Below are 19,223 nucleotides of genomic sequence, written 5' to 3' on the forward strand. Positions count from 1 at the left end.
TAACATCATTAAAGAAACCTTTTCTATGTCCTCTTCACAAGAATTATTACAATGTCCCCGGAAGGAATTTAGTCACCCAGCTCTTTCACAACAGAAGATGGGTTGGTAAGAGGCACGAAATCAGGGAACTACTGCCAGGTGGGGACTCGCTACTCCCCTCGGCGAAAAGCATTTCCACCTGTGCAACTACCTGCGGTTCAAACAAGTCTGGATCCAGGGCTCACGGCAACTAATGCTATCGTGACGTTATGACCCTGCAGGATATACTGGGGTAATAAACCTACCCAAAGTCAACAGAGGCAACATTAGTGAGCATTGTTTAAGTTTGAGCACAACACAAAGCTAGAAATCAAGCAAAACCAGCTAAGAAGCTACGTGTTGCCTCTCAATCCCATCTTGCAGACGAAGCAAGAGCAGACAGCGTGCTCTCCCCCGCACTCTGGAAAACCCAGACAGCCCAAAAGCAGGTTCTGGAACCGGCAGCTTCCTGGGGGACGGTGGGGCCAGGGGCCCCAACGGCGCGAACCCCACTCGGGGCAGTGGTCCCCAGACTCAAGGGGAGGGGTTCCGTAGCGCGGCTCGTCCCGACGGGGGCACTGCTGTGGTGGGGGTGGGGACGCGGCAACCCGACCCCCTCTCCGAGCTGCGGTCTCCCCACGGGGCCCGCACGGCTGCTGGACAGCACCCACGCCCGCACGCACGTGCCCTCGGCGGCCTCCACCCCGGAACTCCCCGGGCCGCGCGGCGAGAGGCCCGAGCCTAGGCCCGCGAGCAGACGCAGTGGGACGCGCGCGGTGGTACCTGTGGCGGCAGCAGCTCCCGGGTGGCGGCGGCGAGGACGGGGGCGGGGCGGGGCGCGGCGTGCGCGCTCCCGGCCCGCGCGGTCCGGTGCGTGCCGCCCGCCCTCTAGCTCCCGACCGCCCGGCGCCCGCTCAGCTCTCCGCCCCTTCACCTCTCACCTCCTACCTTTCCCCTCCCGCCCCCGCCGCCCTCCGCATGTGCTCCCAGCGGCGCGCGCATGCGTGGTTAGCCCCTGCCCGCAGCTCCCAGCCCTCCCCCTGGCGGACTCCGGCCACAGAACTCAGAGGGAGAGGTCCGGGGCGGGGCCAGGGGAGGCGGGGCGTGAAGCCGGCACCGAGCCCCGAGCCCAGCACCAGAGCTTTGAACGACACATTCGGGGAATTAGCAAGAACACGCACAGGATCCCCAGGTTCCCTGTTTTATAACAGCAAAAAACTAAAAGCAGCTGAGATACACAGCAAATGCAGATGGGTCGATTAAATTACATCCATAAAACGAGCTTCCCAAGGTCTTTTAAAAGGATAAGTTTTAGCAGTACTTACTACTATGGAAAGACGTTCTTGAAAGAAGGCTCAAAATGAGCTGTAGGGTATGAGCTCATTTTTGTTAAAAACAATCCAAGGAGAAGGGTCTGGGGTGATGCTGATGTGTGGTCAGTGGTCATCCCTGGGTGGGGGGTAATGGATGTTGGGGTTTTTCCATTTACTCAGGGGCATATAACCATTTTCTATATGGAACACGTATTTGTTGTAGTAACAATAGCTACGTCCACTGAACGTGTGTTCTGTGCCAGGTGCTTCAAAACAAGTCCCCCTAAAACCAAGTTCCTCTACTGAGTTTATATGATTAACCTCTCTAGTCAAAACATTATTCCCTTTCTTGTCCAGCACTTGTCACCCTCAAAATTGAGGAGTATCAAAGAAAAAGGACTAAAACAAGGGGACCTTGTGTCCCCCCCCCCCATAGTAAAGCCTTTGCATGTCCCTTATTTCTTGTTTGTAAGAAAAAAGCTTTAGCTTCCTAGACCTTCCCTGAATTCCAAAGGGCAGATTCAGTTACTAATCAGGGAAGGGAGGGAATGCAGAAGCAAAGGAAAGACTCCTAGTTCTTCCTCAAGGGATACAGAATAAGGCCCTCACCCAGGTGGAGGCCGGTAACTTCAGGCTGCGCACGAGATTCCTGGAACACTGCCTGTTACCTCCCCACCAACCAATCAGAAAGTCACGCACCCTGCAGCCCTCACCCCAAAAGTTGCCTTTAAAAACCCTTCCCTGAAAACCATCAGGAGTTTGAGTCTTTCATATATGAGCCATCCATTCTCCTAGTGTGCCCCTACAGCAAATCTTTCTAGGCTCAAAACTCGTTTCCTTTGGCTTGGTCTCACTCAGAGTCAGGCACACAGGTTCGGGTTTGACAACATGCTGAGCTGAGCACTTTGCACAGTCGTCTCATCCAACCTTCCGGTAAACCCTGAAGTAGATCTTGTTACCTACCGTATCCTTTGAGGCGGCTTCCTCTGAGATGAGGGTCCCAGCCTGTGGAGCACCAGCCCATTCCAGGATGCTACCCCCTGGAGATTACCTGTGGGCCAGTGCGCAGGGACCTTGATCACACCACCCCAAGTCTGTATGGACCCAGATCTGGAGTGTCAGGGGTCAGCCTCGTCCCACCCTCCTGCCGTGAGCACACCCCTCTCAGCTTACTCGCATCCACCCTGGAGCTACCTGGATAAGGCAGATAGTTCCTGTTCCTACCCTGGAAGGCAGCAGCGCTGGGGTTGCATAAAGTGCAGATGTAAGCTCAATGCCAGGCTGAAATCAGAGGCACACTTCAGGCACCTCCAGCCACCTTGTCCCTCCCTAGCAGGCCTTCTGCACTGTCATGCCCCGTCCCCTCGACCCTGTTCTAACCTTTCCAAAATCTTGTCTTCCTCTCTGCCCACCACACCATTATCAATGATAAAATTAATCACTGGAATTTGACACAACATTGTAAAATGAGTATAATTCAATAAAAAAAAAGTTTAAAAAAAGAAATAAAGATCTCAATAAAGGTTAAAAAAAAAAGATAAAATTAATCATGGGGACAATGGCTTTGGCCCAAAGTGACCTTTAAGATTTTTCCCTGTATTCAGAGTTACATTTTGGCTTTAGATGAGAACGTTTATTCTATAAAGGAAGAATTTTGTTGTTGTTGTTATTTTTAAATTAGAGAGTGAAGGAGAGATCAGTATGGTGAGCCTTACCTATACTCTTTATCCATCTCCCATCACTCCCTCCATCTCCGATCCCTTGAGATGCCATCTTGTGGCTCCTCAGAAACCTTGGGCAAAAAGGACCTCACTTCTGGCTCCAGTTCTTCCTTCTCTCTCCACTGCCTCCTTCCTTTGGGCAAATAGAAAGTCTATCCAATTTTTTTAGTTTTCTGAGTGAACCTATAGTCACCCTGCGTGACTAGGTACCAGTCCCTTCCTTTTACCGTCACGTTCCTACAAAGAATGTGGTTCCAAACTTGGCTCACAGCAGAATCACCTGAGGGACTATTTAAAGTTAAACTGGAGTCTTCCTGAGCCCTACCCTAGGCCCACTGGACCAGTCTTCTCTCCAGAGAGGGCTGGGAGCTTGTCTTTTCACAGCCCCTACCATAAGGAGGTAGACAGTGTCTTTGGGGACACTGCTGTCACCCTCTTTACTCCCCATCCCTTCCCTACCCAACCTGTGTTTACAGGGGACTGACCCTCAGTAAGATCTGGACACTTCCGCCCCAAATAAGAGCCTTCAAAACTGACAAGCACTTAGCCAAGTGCCTCTGTGTCTTGCAGCACTGCCGAGAGTCCTCCGCTACAAGAGGTGAGCCACTGGAGTGTCTGTTGCCCCCCGTGAGTGGAATGAAGTGGCCAAGGTCTTATGGCTTCTCCAACAATCTATAATGAAAACATAGAGAAAAGCTGAAAGAACATAACAGTTAACAAGTATATACTCTAGATTCTACAACTATCACTGTTTTGCTTAGTATTACATGTTTTTCTTAAAAAAACTCTATCCCTTTCTCCACCTATCAATCCATCTTATCTGTTATGCATTTCCAGGTAAACCACAGATACCTGATTTTAGTTTCTAAATATACTTCAGGTGGAACAGCCTGTTGACTGAAAAAATACACACAAACTGAAAGTTGAGAATTCTGGGGTTTTCGGGGACATTACTGAGGATGATAGCCCAGCCTTTCAGATAGCTCTGAGGAACTCTTCCAAAGAGGTAAGGAGAGAAGCCAGGATATATTGGAGTTTTTACTGGAAAAAAACAAAAACAAAACTGTGTAGTCAAACATCAAGAGACTACTACCACTAATCGTAAAAACAGACATCTCAAGTATGGGAAATACAAGAGTCTGGAATCACTGAACTCATTCCTTTGATATGCATCTTAACCATCTAGGGCCAGTACCCTGTTTTTATCCATCCTGAATTTCCCTCAAGGTGCACCGTTGATGGGGCAGGAGGAGTGGCTGCAGTGGCTGATGGCTTGATGGTGGGCAACATTCACTGTTTATTGAAATGATAGGCAGTTTTTTGTTTTGTTTTGTTTTGTTTGTCCACAAGCTCCATTTTGCCCTAACTAGCCAAAGCTCAGCCTTACTTCGGATTGCTCCCCTAGGTAAATTCAAAATTGAAACAAACTAAATGGAGCTTAAAGATCATCCAGAAGTGATAACAATTCCTAGAACTTGAGAATCCAGCCTGGGCCAAACATCTTGGCAATGTTCAAAAATAGGGGCTGGGTCTATTTCACAAGTGAAGAAAACTTATTTGAGACAGGGGAGGAGATTTCCCCAAGGTCACTCTGATAACTGACCAGGCAGGTGGCCACGGGACTCTGGGTTCCAGCCCACTGCCCAGCCGCCGCAGCCTCGTGGACACAGAGAAGGGTGTTTCACAGTGATAGAGCTCTGTCTTTGCAATCACTTGCACTAATGATCAAGCTCACCATGAATTAAGCATTAGTGATAACAGCTGGCAATGTGATAAAGCAGAAAGGGCTGCTTCAGGGCCAGATTCCTTGGATTTAAATTCTGCTTCTGACACGCAGCTGCAGCAGCTGCTCTGTGGCCAGGAAAATTTACCTCAGGGAACCCTGACTTAGGAGTCACGTTCCAGGAAAATGGACCTCTGTGGTTTTCAAAAAATTAAAGTGGTATGAACACATGTAAAATGCTTAGATTCCAATAAACTGTAGTCATTATAATAATCATGATACAGTCACTGAAAATATTTAAAATCTCCAAGTTGTTCATTCAATGCCTTTATTACCCATCAAGTTCCCACCATGTGTCAGAGACCAGGGATATAAGTTAATTCTCCGCACTAAACCAGTTGTCTTATTGCATACCTTTAAACAACACCTTACAAGCAATTTGACAAGGCTATTACAGAGGTCATAACAGCAGCCAATAATAATGACAAACTATTGATTGCTGGCTCCTTGCCAGAGACGGGCTTTACAATGTATTACCTTGTATGATCCTCATGATGGCCTTTAGAGGCAGGTAAGATAAACCCCATTTTAGGGATGTAAAACCGAAGCAACCAGAGTTTTAACAACTTGCCGGAGGTCGTGACGAGGCAGCATCAAACACCAGTCTGCCCAACTCAAAGCCCCTGAACTTCTGCCACTGAGTTTCCAAGTGCTCTGGGTGGAAGGGAGTTAGTTGGCAGGAAACCAAAAAGCAAGAATCACCCAGTGGATGTGTAGAAGCAGGGCCACGGAAGGTAGGAGTTAGTGAGGGGAGAACAGCAGCAGTAGCCAATACTTAAACACGGACCAGGGCTGCCGTACGTGTCCTCATCACTTATTTCATCCTCACAACCCTCTAAACCCCATGAAACAGGCACCATTATCTCCCCCATTTCGTAGATGATGAAACTGAGGCCTAGAGAGGTTAAGTAACTTGAGTAAGGTCATTGCCTCCGAAAAGTTACCTTTACCAATGCAAGTCCTAACTCGGAATAACAAGCACTAAGAATTTCAAAATGTACAAAAGGCAGCAAGTTCTTTCAACACGGCTTATGAGGCGTATACTGCTCTAATGCTCGAACCTGACCAGGCTGACACAGATAAACAAAAAAATTATAGGTCGTCTTAACTCACAAATAGAGACGACATGATATCACAATAATATAAATCTCAATAATAAATATTAATTCAAAAATCTTAGCAAGCCTAACAGCAGGTCATAGAAAATACAATTACCAGGAAGACAAGACCAAGATAGGAATCCAGGCTCACGCAACAGAGAAGTGTGACCATGTTCATCACATCCACAGGAAAAACAGTGCCGTTACCTCAGTGAGGCTGAGAAGGTCTACAGAATTCAATGATCACTGGTTAAACTTTTAAGAAGGGGGGACAGGAAATTGAGGAGGAACATTTCTTTGTCCTTTCCTTCTCCAAGGTTATTTTTTTAACTGACTCGATAATAGATACTTTTTAAATTAAGAATTACTATATACAATGCTTCCTATCCCCTTAAAAAATAGAAACTAGACAACAAACACCTTCAAATCACCCTTAAAACAAATTTTAAAATGCAGGTTGAAATTATTCAAAAGAAAATAAGAGAGGTTGGTATCCTTATTTTCAGATGTTAATAGTATCTAGAAAAAGGGAAAAAAAGAGAAACATATCTAAAGAATTCCAGAATCCCCCAAAATTACTAGAAGCTATATTTTAGAAAAACTGTAGGATAAGTTATAAATTTTAAAAAGTTAACTGCACTCCTATATCAAAGACAAGGAAAACACAACAAAATCATGTAATTCCTTTTGCAATAACAAAGAGCACTTAATAAGAGAATATTACATTAATTTCATTATTTTAAAATGAAATTATACAACTACAATTTCTAAAATGGGAGAAAAAGTCCCTGAAGAATATTTTATACAGCTTGATAAAGAGCTTTTGAAATTCACCTGAATATAATATCCCTCCCCTACCCTCCCTTTTTTGTGAAAACTGGGAACTTTAGTACAAATAAGAGGTCCTCGGGATACAATATTCTTTTAAAAGACTCTTGATACAGACATACACTAACCTTTCAATGTCTACTAAAGACAAACTTCAGAGAGGCTCATTTTAATAACTTTACATATAAATAAATCAGAACTACAGAAAGAGAAAGGAACATTACTTTTCAATAAATTCTGTTGGGCTCTTTAGTTATCAGCATGGAGACAAATCACAGCACTGTATCAAATTCTAAGTGAGCCAAAATTTTAAGCATATTTTAAAAATTAAACTAGAAAAAAAAAAGGATAGCATCTTAATTCCACTGAGAAAAAATATACATTTCTGAATTCTGAGGAACTAAGATACCATCAGAGACAAAACAGAACATTCCAAGGTCCTGTTCAAATAGCACTGCTGCCATACAGTCTTCAATCTCCACTCCCTCAACTCAGGGAAAAAAAAAAAAAGTGAGGTGAAATCACTGCTCTTTTCTGTGACCATCAGCCTATCAGTCTCCCACTACTTGAATCGTTTTTATGGCCCTCATCTTCTCCTCCACGGCATCACATCAATTAGGTTCCTGTTTTCTGTGCCCCATTAGCTTACAGCAGGTGTCTTTAGCTTAATAACCCCTTATATGAAACAGGTATTCTACAAATAGTTCTTTAATGTATTTCTGAATATAAGGAAAAAAATGTTTCTGTAGACAGTATTTTTGTAGATGTAGAAATATTTTTACATTAAAATGACCATTTTACAATGATAAAATCTTACTTTCCAAAATATCACAAAGAATAAAAAATAAGCTGACACCAGATTTTAATTGATAAATGACTAAGAGTGAGGAATAGATTCTATACACATGGGAAAATACAGAAAATTATACCCTTGCCAGTACCCCAGCATTGGTGGAGGAAAACTATCGATCACTGTTGACTGGCTTCATCATTCTGAAGAACCACCTGATGACATATGAGGGCCAGTCCCTGCTTTCATTCAGAAATTCCACTTCAGGGAGTACACTCTAAACTGTCATAGCTCCTTACAGGCCTCCTCCCTGCTTTATTTATAGCACTTATCAAGGTCTAACTCTACAATCTCTTAATTCTCAGTTCTGGTGACTGTCTGTCTCTGTCTCCTCCACTGGAATGTCAGCTCCAGAAGGGCAGGGCCCTATCTTGTCACTGTCATAGCCTCAGGGCCGAGAGCGGCCTGCCACATAGAAGGCCTCAGCATTTGTTGAGTGCAGGAATGAATGAAAGTTCTAAGGAAACAAGTATTTTCCCCCATCCCTAAAAAGGTACAGTATATAAAATTCATCACAGCGTAATTTATAATTACAAAAACTGGAACCTATATGCCCAGAGAATAGCTAAGCAAATTAGACTATAATGACCTATAAAATGCTAAATAGCCATTAAACATTAAAAATTTAGTGAAAACACTTATAAATCAAGAGAAGAATATATCAGCAACAATTGGTATCGTGTAAGAAGTGTTCCGTGGTGCCTCACCCATTCAGAACTGTAACTTACACGAAGCTGGTATAAACACTGCATTACTAATAAAAGAATGACGAGATCCTTTAATAACTACTTTCTTAAATTACTTACACTCATGATTTTCAAACATTCTATCAGGTCTGCAATATTTTGAGAAGAAAAGCAGCTACTGTTTCAGTGGATAACTGACCCAAAAGTCGGTATGAGTTGAAGAGAGAGGTGATAACTGTTCAGTTTACAAAGACTAAAAAGTGTAAAAAAAGGTTAAAATCAAACAATAGATATGAAATTTCCTTTTTCCCTTAAAGCAGTGTTATTTTTTCATTTTATTTATTTTCAAAATCAAATTCTTTGTGGTACAAAGCACATATAATAAAACGTACCCATCCTAAGAGAATACTCTGAGTGACTTTGACTGAGGGGCTGAGTGTGGCAAGCTGGCATCTGCAGGATGCTGGGGCAGAAGGTCACCGCCTTCAGTCTTCACTGGTGAGGGAGACACTGGCTACACCCCAAGGCCCAGTCCTGCCTGGCAGCAGGAACATTCCTTATCCCTCTCACCAAGGCCAGGCACACCTGTGCCCTACATGGGGCCTCGTGGCCAAGGCCAGGAGGCCAGGCCCTCGATGGCTTGATCTCATCGGCACAGGGGCAGGTACGACAGAAACTGGAGGAGCCGACCTATGAACTGGGCAGGGAGCCTGCCTCTGGTTTCCATGACAGTCAGTCAGCAAGTGTGGACTTTAGAGTCAGGCCTCCATTACCTGCAGCCTTCCCTACAGCCTTGAGCATGCTTCCAAACCTCTCGAAGCCTGTTTCCTCACTGGACTGAAGGGGAAACTATCTTTGGATGAAGGTGAAAATTAAGTGAGACAATCCACGGGAAGCCATGAGGTGGGAACTCACTTTATGCCAGCCACGATTGTCCTAGCTGTTACCCTGGACACATGCCATCCAGGACTGCCTCCTGGTGGGAACATTCATACCTACTTTGGCTCTAAAAGGTATGAGAACCAAAAATGGGCAGTTAGGGCTAAAGCGTGTTTATAAGGAAGGCTCAAAAGGACCCCTTTCAGCCAGTTTAACATGCAGCATCTCTCTCAGCTGAGGCAGTGTTGCAGATTCCTCGTACATTTTCTGAGCAGGGCCCGGGGGGAGTGAAGGCACACCATTGCCACACCATTCCACCAGCCTTAGGTCACAGTGGAGCTGCCAGCCTGCTACAAAGGTGTAAAGATCCACTCCTGCTCAGTTGCTTTATCTTTCACTCCAAAAATAGTCCAAAGTGGCTGCAGCTGCCTCTAAATCAGGTCACAGAACAGCAGGAGACATTCCTTTGGCAAAAAAGGACACGCTCTTGTCCTGTATCTTGTACTGGTAAGTGAGGCTCCGATCTCGTGGGGCTGTGGGCTGTGAAGGTCTCCTCCACAGGATCTTCAGCTGCAGCGTCAGAGAGAAGAATGAAAGCGGAGGCCCCCCAAGTCCCTGCCCCATCGGGAACCTGACCTTTCCTTGAGGGCTCCATGAGATCACAGTCACATGTGCCATGCGGTCATGGGACCGACTTCCAAACTAAAGCTCATTACCAGCTACCTAAAAATAAAGATTTCCCCTCCATCATAACAGTCATAGTCGCTCATTACAGAAAACATGAAAGACTAAAAAAAACTGAGAGGTAGAAAAGAGTCATCCGGAGAAACACCATTAGAGTATTGTCACGTATTTCCCCAAAGCCGCTGTGCTCCTGCAGAGGAACTCCACCATATTTAGTAGCAGGGCCCCCACCTTCCACTGCAGACAGCTGTCTCCTCTCCAGGAGCTGTGCTCTGGCCAAGAATGGACCACCGCGGAAAACCTGCCCTGATGCATGGGCCGAGCACCATCTGGGGCAGACACCGGCTCGTATTCACACAACTTCCGAGGCCTCCCAATAGAGGGCAGGACCAACCAGACCACCCTATGACCCGACAGCACCCTACTCAGGGAAGGCAGCAGCTACTGCCCAGCGAGTGCCTGCCCCCAGCCCCTACACACCTGCCCATGCACGTCCTTGCAGAAGCCAGTGGCCAGGCCCTCAGCCCGCAGGATCAGGTGGCTCTGGTGACTAAGGCCATTCAGCAGGATGTCATTCTCCTCGTCCTCAGCATCTCCACTGTCATGCACAAGGGCCACAATGTTTCCCTGCAACAGAGACCAAGAGGGAGAACTGCTCTGACCCGGAAGGGATGCCAGAATCAGGGAGCACTGGGTGCCCTGCACACCCTCTCACAGCAACCCCTCCATGGGAAGGACCCGCCTGGGCTCCAGGACCATAACTGCAATCATGCACTGGACAGTTTCACCAGCACATCCCACCAGTGCTCAGTTCATCTGCAACGGAGGAATGGTGTCCCATTGTTAAAAGGAATAAAACAGATCTGTGTTCTCAGGCAACGGACACCAAAACACACTGTGTGTCATTAAAGGAAAAGAAGTACCGAGCTGTGTGGATGGCAGGTTACCAGCAACGTGAAGAAAACTGCAGGGAGACAAGTGTACATAAACTGAAGACTCTCTGGAAGGACATGCCATGGACGGAGGGAGACAAACAATTATTTTTTGCAGAAGTAGCCTTTATACTGTTTATTTCTGGTCCTTTTTTTAAAAACTATTCCCAAGTTTTACTTTTTCAACTAAAAGAAGTATTTTTACAAAAAGTGGGTGGCAGTGGGTCACAGAGCAGGCTGAGCTGCAGAAGCTGACTCTAACTCTCTCACTCCCTCCGGAGCCCCCATGAGCTGTGTCCTTAGGCCCCTCATGTTTCCTCCTCCTTCCATTCTCGCCACATCAACCTGCTGCCTGGCCCTGTGACTGTAGCCAGGACGGACTCCGAAGGCCCCTTAAACCCAGCTTCCAGGCAGGACCCTGTACACAGGAGGTGCTCAACACGCACTGCGGGACCTACACACCCCCGGCCAACTTATTTACCTCCCCTCCCCACTGCTCTGCGCCCCGCCTGAGCTGGCGTGGCGTGAGCCTTACCTCACCCAACCCTTGCAGTCAGCTAGCTGGAAGGCAGGCACCACCGCCATTCCTATTTTGTTAAAATCTCTATCATGGCAAAAATCTCTATTTTTGCCACAAAATTTGACAGTAAAGGTTACATACATTCTATCCCTGTATCACATCAATTTTTAAAGCTGTATTAAACCGACTATCTCAACCGATCTTCAAAACACGCTCAAAGCAATAATGACGTGTGGCAGAGCTGGGACCACTGCAGTACCGCAAGTGACCGCCCCGTTAAAGACGGTGCCAGGGATCCCTTTAGTTTTGGAGGGCTTTATTTTTCAGCAACAGCAGTAGAGAGCAGGGTGCACAGACTGAAAGATTTCTGGGACTCTTAGAGTAAAGCCAAAGCCCAAGGAATTAAACAGAAAAGATCACTGCAAGCAAGCGAGGTCGGGAGCTGCCTGGGCCCACAGAGGTCACAGGCAGAGCATGGGGAGCAGGCCCACCGTTACCTTCCGTTCCCAGCACACGGTGGCTCTGCAGTAGTGGATGAAGTCCAGCACCGCCACGGCCCCCACGCCCAGGCTCAGCAGCACACTGAGGTCGTCCACCAGCAGCACCGGGCACCTCCAGGCAGCCTCCTCCTCGTCCGTGGGCTTCAGGGCCTCCCGCACAAACTCATACAGGGGCTGCAGGTTCCTGGTGTTGGCCTCCCTGGGACACAGGGCAAAGTCAAGAGAGAGCCCAGTCTCTCTACTAATGTCTATGAGACTGAGCAGCACAAGAGAGAAGGGTTCGGGGGAGAAGGGGAACCTGCTCACAGTCCTTGACACCAAGGGACTGACGACATGGCTGGGAAGAACAGGTGTGCGTGCACACGAGTACGTTTACTTCAGTCAAACACGCCCTGAGGCTACTAGGTACAAAGCACTGTGCTGGAAACCGGGGGACACAAACATAAACAGCCCCCAGGGGCTCCTGATCCAACAGCTTAAGCATCTGGAAGATTCACTGGGACTGGGCAGGCAGGAAAGGCCTTCCTATGAGGCCATAATTGGACATGAAAAGCTAAACATCAGCTAGGGTGTCCTGGTGGTGAGGGGCAGCAGTGTAAGGGCTGCTTACGTACACAGCAGGTCCGACCTGGTTCTCACACTGCTGGTTCCCCCACCTCCATCTTCCAGCAACAGGTTGGGGCTCAAAAAGAATCGAGGCCCAGAGGCCAGGCACCTGCCACACTACCCCACGGCTGAGCCCCGCTAAAAGCAGAGACAACACCCCCCCACAACCTCGCCTCAGGTGTAACAGGCCCATCACTGAGACAAAGACACCTTGGTTCAGAGATGAAAAGGGCTGTGCGCAAGGCCACACATGCAGGGTCAGGGCATGTGGTCTTCTGACGCCACACTGCACCCCAGCTGCTGCAGAAGGCTGAGCTGGAGGGAAGGCACAGCGGGGCGAGTTCCTGCACGGACTCCTTTGTGGTGCAGGACGGAGAGCAGCCAGGCGGGGCATGAGCACAGAGCTGTCTGTGGCTGACACTCATAAAGGATAAGAGGCAGGAAAGCCAATCTCAGAATATCAACCTGCAGTCAGCAAACTTTTTCTTAAAAGGCCAATAGTGACTATGTCCGGCCTGTGGGTCATATGGTCTCTGCCTCAACCCTCAGCCCTGCTGCTGTGCAGCCAAGCAGCCAGGGACAGTCTGAGAACACACGAGTGTGGCTACTCCAACAAAACTTGATCTACCAAAAAAAGTAGCTGGCGCTTGCTCATAGTCTGTGAGTCCTGGATCAAGCCAAGAACAGAACAAAGGTGTGTGCTAAGGCTCTGAGCCAGGGTTGGAAAAACCAGCAGAGCACAGTGTTCTGCCACACACCCAGCAAAGAACGCTTTCTGTAGTTTTGGGGACAGCCGCACATCCTCTAGCCCAAGGTCAGAGCTGAGGGCTTTCTGATGATGCTGTGACACCAGGGAAGTGTCTAACCCAGGAAGCCAGCTCTGTCCCCCACACACTAGGGAGAGGGGATCACACCACAAGCCTGTTCCGGGCCCACCCGCCAGGTGTGCCCTGCTGGGCCAGCTGGCCGCAGGCTGACTAACCTGAGGAACTGCAGGGGGTGTGGCTCCTCCTGAGGCCGGAAGAAGATGTCCACTGCGGACTTGAGACCCTCGAGGAACACAAGCTGCCTGCGCTCCCGCGCTGCGGTCAGGCTGACACCCTAAACACGACAGAGAGGAGGGGGGTTCCTGCACCTCACAGGGAACCCACCTCCAGCTCACAAGAGGGCATAAGACACATTCCAAACCCTACAGGTGTGTGCCTGTTCACCCCACATGGTGGCCCATGTCCTCTCTCCCCCAGGTGATCCCACCCCACCATCCTTATTCTGTTTTCAGACGTGCCTTTACATTTACTTGTCACATTTTTGTAAAACTTACATTGTTTTGCCTATATATTTAGTTTTGTGATTACCCAGTACTGCTTTTCAGTTTACAATAGTAATATGAAGAGCATGTATCTACAAAACGAAGTACCTTTCAAAACAGTAAGTAAACAGTAACAATGAGTAGGGGCAGGATGCCAGTCTCTGCTGCAGCTCTGCTATTGCAGAGCGGAAGCAGCCACAGACCACTTGTAAACACATGGGGTGGCTGTGTTCCAATAGAATTTTATTTACATAAAACAAGGGGTGCAGGTTGTAGTTGGTCAACCCCTGCCCTGGACCAGCACTTCTTAAATATGGGTCTTCAGAAGCCATGCAATTAAGAATCTCTTGAGATAACGGATTAAAATGCAGATCCCTGAGCCCCACTCCAGATCTCCAGAATCAGAAGCCTTGGTGGCAGGGCCCAAGACTCTGCATTCCAACACACACCCAGAGACAGTGACGCTAATCTAAATATGCAAACCATTGTTCTACCTGTGCAGAAACAGGTGACACGGAACTCCTTAAGACTCCAGGTCCCCAGATCAGGTCTCGTTCGCTCATTCACACACCAGTGTTCACTATGCAACACCACTAGCAACAGAGCGGCTCCGGCAGGGAGAAGGACTCCTCGTTGTCACCTGTGCTCTTACTCATAACCATTCTATTGATGTAAGAACAATAATACACCAACAGTACGGAAGCTCACATTCTAGTATTTTGCATGCCCAGTGCTGTGTGTGCCATTCCTGCTATGTTGATAATGATTCAAAGGTAACAGAAAAAGCAGCCAATCTGGACATGAGACTGCAGAGTGAAGCTTTCTCATCCATAAACACAGACACTAGGGCCACAGAGACATGCTGCACAGATCTGAAATGCAACCTGTGTTCCTGACATGACTGCTCTCAGGAGCTCATGCTCTGATCTTTAACACAGGAGCCTCTCCTTTCTCTGCAAAGGATGAGCCTACCCTTTTCTGGCCCTCTCATTGGTTTGTCCCCATCAGAAAAGGCAGTGACTTGGCCCAACAGTAAGACTGGCATTTAAAAGATCCCTGCTGATGGGTAGCCCGGTTCTCTCCCTCTCTGGGCTGGCCTGATGAAAACAAAAAACAAATACACACAACGACAACCACCCAGTAAATCCACCTAATCACAGGTCACAAGTAATGGCCCAGGTGAGGTCAGGAGGTTCTCCAGCCTCTTGGCCATCTTATCCTTGTCTGCCTGCATCTAATGAGATAAAGGACAAACCAAGATGAAGTGAGGGGCAGGTGACAAAAAGCATCTCTTCCCACATTTGGGTCCTCAGCCCTAGACTTAGGGAGAGAGAGTGGGAGGCGCTCAACTTAGCAGCAGACCAAATTGTGATCTCTAACACACTAGGATTAAAGATTAAACACACAAGATTTAAGCTCACACTGAGGAGAAAACCTTAACTGGTCCAGACTCAGTAGAGAAGGGTTTGATTAATTAACAATAGATCTGGTTCTACAAACTTTATAAATTCAAAAAACACGCAGAGATGCTGCCTTCACCCTTCAGATAAGGGGTTCAGAAACTCAGGATTTCCTTAGTTCCTCGGTTGCTAAGTTCTCTAAAACTCAAACAGGGAAGTTCAGCCTTAGACCACACTCACACAAGCCTACTAAACACACACAGTCAGGGATCTCATCCCAGAGGCCTGGAATATTTACCAGCTTCTGTCCCACGATATTGTAGTGACTGAAGGACTGGATGAGTGCCACAAAGCAGACTTTACAATTAGCTGGAAAACAAAATAAACTGATTTTTAATAAAGTCTCTACTTACAATCTGTCTCATATACTTCGTACCTCTGGAAACAAAAGCACTGAGGTAGGTGTAGAGACCCAGAGGCCTTGCAACCCAACAAACCCAATTTGATTCTAAAATGTATTTTTTTCATATTTAATAATTATACCTTATTTCAATGATTCTGAGATGAACTTCTCCTCTGAGACGTATTACTAGGAAACTTATTTTGTTCTATTGTAAATAAATGGCAATTTTTAAAAAAAATTACATTTTTGTTTGTTGGTGCACATAAATACAACTGATTTTTTTAAAAAGTTGTCTTATATCCAAGAGGATATAGGGGGAACACAAAGAAGCTCTAGCTACCTTATGAACATAAGTAATTCTAATAATTTATCTGTAGATTCTCTTGCTCTTTACATGCTGACAATAACATCATCTAAAAAAAAAAAAACTTTCAAAGCTTTAAGTTATTACAAAAAGAAGTGCCAAAGGTCTACCCTGTATCCTGGTCTGGCTCAGTATGGACTCAAGGAGAATCAATAGATAAATAAGCCTTTTTTTCATTTGGCTGTTTTCTTCTTCTAATCAATTTTCAAGTGTGAATTATAGTGGCCATGCTGTTTTCTTTCCTGTTTTTTAGGAAGCTTCTACCGACAGGGCAAAGTGTCAATGGGTCAAATGCCCAGAGACCTCAAGATACACAAGGACTGAGGAGCAACTAAATTAGGAGGCCACACAAGGACCTCAGGAGGGCAGTGTCTGTGCAGTGGATGGAGAAGGGGAAGGCATTACCTGGACAGAATGAGCACATGCTACTCTCTGGAATTGCTGGGGAGGGAACAAGATGGTCTATAATCTGTTACCTAGTAAGTAGTCACCTGGTTACCCAAACACCAAAGCCCTGGCTGGTTAATACTATTCTTATTGTTTCCTGGAACAGGCTTTTTTTTGCCCCTCTGCCTTGGGTTTCTTTTTCTACAGCATCAATGAGTTCCATACCTTTAAGGTAGAAGGAGAGAAAGTGGTGCATAAGGAAACTGCCATCTGTCTTGGCATCACAGAGTAAGGTCAACTTCCCCTGAAAGTTAAGAACATAAAAAGGTGAATTACACTCCCTGGAAAGAGGTGAACTGACTATAGAAATCTAGTCAATTGTGTCCACCCCTATACTGCTGTATCTGGAGACTGTGTGTGTGTGTGTGTTTAATAAAAAAGAATAAGAAGGAGAAGGAAATAATAAGCCAAAATTATGGAAAAAACAACAATTAAAGTGATTAGTATTAAGTCACTCATTATGGGCAAGCATATCTTAGCTTCCACTTTCCCAAGGCAAAAATAGAATAAAATCCATTCTTTTCCTCACTCCTCGCCTTAGTGACTCAAGGATCAGTCTTAGGGAGAATTAAATCCTGAACAAAGGAAGCTTTTACCATCAGAACCCAATAAAAATCACAGACTGCCAAAAATGTAAGGGAACTTTAATAGAGGTCATCTGATCCACCTACTTTAAATTCTGGTTCTAATTCTGTACACAGGGTAAGGGACAGGGAGGAAATAGTTATTGACAGAGACCTCTTGTAACAAAGTTCTCCTCCCAATGGCCCTGGTCACTGCTTCAGGTAGAACTATGATCATGCGGAGCTCTAGGAAGACCTCTAAAGATGGTCTCTGCAGTGCCTGGCTGCCCTACTCCATCCACCTCTAGCTCCCTGTCTGTGACAAGAAAGGTCACCTCTGTGCTATCGTGACTTTTTTTCACTTACAAAATATGAAAGATCACAGCAGCAGGGTTACCGCCAGCGTTGCCATTTCCTGGTGCCCACTCCTATCCACCATTCCCTCACTCTGGCCCTGGGCTGCGAACTTGGGAGGTGCTAGCAGTAATTGGCAAGGTAACCAGCGCCATCTGGAGGTTTGGGCAGGCAAGAACTGCTGGGCGGTTAAAATCCACAAGCTTCTACTGAAAACTACAATTTACTTAGCACTGTGGAATCAGAAAAAGGCTTTACATTCACGGTATCTTGACTGCCTCGAGGAGCTTACTATTTCATTAAAAAGACAACAGTTATGAAATAAACCAGGTGTGTTACTAGGAGAGGTAACTCCGGGGCTAAAATGTGAAAAATTTCAAGGTGCCTTAGGGTTCGGGAAGGAGGGTGAAGAAAACAGAGTGGCTAGGCTGTGGTGCCAAAGGTGGACTTATACAGTCCAATGTTGGCCGAGAACAGCTTCAAAGAGCATTACTGGAGACAACGAGGAGGAAGAGGAGCAGCAGCGTTCACTGCGACCTGCCGAGCGCTTCCGGGCCAGAAGACGGCTCATGGCGGCTAGGAAGCTGGTCCCGCGTGAAGGGTGGGAAGTCGAACACTGCCTTTCGGCAACCTCTTCTGGGCGCCAGGACTTCCACTCTACTGAGCACGCACAGGGTTTCCTGGTACACGTCTGTGAACTTAAACGAATCCAAACGTCGGACGTGCTTCCTGGAGAATTTCAAGGGCACACACGACCTTTGGGAAGACGCGAGAAGGTCCAGAAGCCTTCCTTTCGCAGGCTTAAGTGTCCAGCCCAGCCCCGGGTGCGCCCACTGCAGACTACCACTCCCAGCAGCCACCGGGCCCCCCAACATCGCATTATTTCCCACGGGTCCGCGAGAGCTTCATCCGGATATGCGGTCTTCCGCCACGCTCCCGGGACCCGCCCCCTTTCCGACTTGCGACCTCTTACCTGCTCCGGCCCGTCAGGGGTGGTGTTGAGCAGGTTGTTGAGTTCTGGGAACATTCCGAGCTCCGGACCAGGAACTAGGGTTGCTGCTGAGGATAGAGAGCAACATCCACCACTCAGGACCACGTGGACATAGCGCGCACGCGCAACGCCGCTTCTAAGCGCCTGCCGAAGCCAATCCGGCGGGCGTCTGGACCCGCTGCCGGCGCACGCGCAAGGGCGCACATCCGGCCGGGCGCTGGGCGTGCTGGGCTGTGCGGCTGCTCTCCTGGGGCTCCCCCGTGTGGCGGGACCCGGTTGGTTTCTTCTTCCCTTGTCCGCGCGCTCTCCCCAGCCCGGGGCTCCGGGACAGTGCAGCCTGTCGAGCTTCCGCAGTGTGCCTCACTTCTAGAAGCTCGGGCTACAACTGGCCTGGACCGCACCGTGAGCCAGAGTTTCCATGGAAACTGCGAGATTAAGATTGATGTGGAATGTAGTCACTTACCTGAAGCTTTGCACCTGGGCTGGAGATGGAGGCCGCCTCCCTCTGTCAAAGCGACTTAGATCCTACAGCCAAGAGTGGGATCTTTCACGATTATGCATATGTAAAAAAGAGGAAAGCAGGCTGTGGCATCCAGGAGCTAACCTGACATTCACAGCTAGGTCTTGGTGTTTTCCTCTTGAGCGTAAACAATTTCAGAAAAGATCAACAGCAGGAAGATGATGATGGATGAAGACAAAACTAAACCACTCCATAATCATGTTGGACACAAAACATGAACATTGTCTAAGCGACAAACCAAACATCCCTTCTCCCAGCGAATAAGAGTGCCACTTCTACTAGATACATGGAAATTAGGAGTTTGGGATTAGAGGATAAAAGTAAGGTATAGAAAATAGATAAACAACAAGATCCTACTGTATAGCATAGGGAACCATATTCAATATCTTGTAAATTCTATAATATAAAAATATGAGAAATATATGTATAACTGAATCACTATGCTGTACACC

The 19,223-nt window shown here is 47.2% G+C and overlaps 2 protein-coding genes across 6 annotated transcripts in view; both read right to left on the reverse strand.

Annotated features, from left to right (window-relative positions):
- The window catches only part of SCAP (SREBF chaperone), a 61,575-nt gene extending 60,593 nt beyond the window's left edge, over positions 1-982 (reverse strand). Inside the window, exon 1 of the mRNA XM_072941172.1 lies at positions 802-982. The gene's annotated coding sequence lies outside the window, so the exon portion shown is untranslated. The remainder of the gene's footprint in view (positions 1-801) is intronic.
- A 1,878-nt stretch (positions 983-2,860) lies between these two features.
- Positions 2,861-18,439, reverse strand: ELP6 (elongator acetyltransferase complex subunit 6). 5 transcript variants are annotated; one of them, XM_072941174.1, is made up of 8 exons: positions 18,234-18,378; positions 17,754-17,958; positions 16,509-16,587; positions 15,428-15,498; positions 13,403-13,521; positions 11,812-12,013; positions 10,343-10,489; positions 2,861-3,724 (listed from the first exon to the last, which is right to left on the reverse strand). In XM_072941174.1, the coding sequence occupies exons 2-8, from the start codon at positions 17,829-17,831 to the stop codon at positions 3,596-3,598; spliced, it is 825 nt and encodes a 274-aa protein (XP_072797275.1). In that variant the 5' UTR covers positions 17,832-17,958; positions 18,234-18,378; the 3' UTR covers positions 2,861-3,595. The 5 variants fall into 5 exon arrangements, with proteins under 5 accessions (XP_072797275.1, XP_031542509.1, XP_031542510.1 ...); XM_031686649.2 differs by lacking the exon at positions 2,861-3,724 and adding an exon at positions 7,609-9,748 and having other exon boundaries at positions 18,234-18,377; XM_031686650.2 differs by lacking the exons at positions 2,861-3,724; positions 17,754-17,958 and adding an exon at positions 7,609-9,748 and having other exon boundaries at positions 18,234-18,439.
- Positions 18,440-19,223: the final 784 nt, after the last annotated feature.

Source organism: Vicugna pacos, chromosome 17 (assembly GCF_048564905.1).
Source record: "Vicugna pacos chromosome 17, VicPac4, whole genome shotgun sequence".
Classification (NCBI taxonomy): Eukaryota; Metazoa; Chordata; class Mammalia; order Artiodactyla; family Camelidae; genus Vicugna; species Vicugna pacos.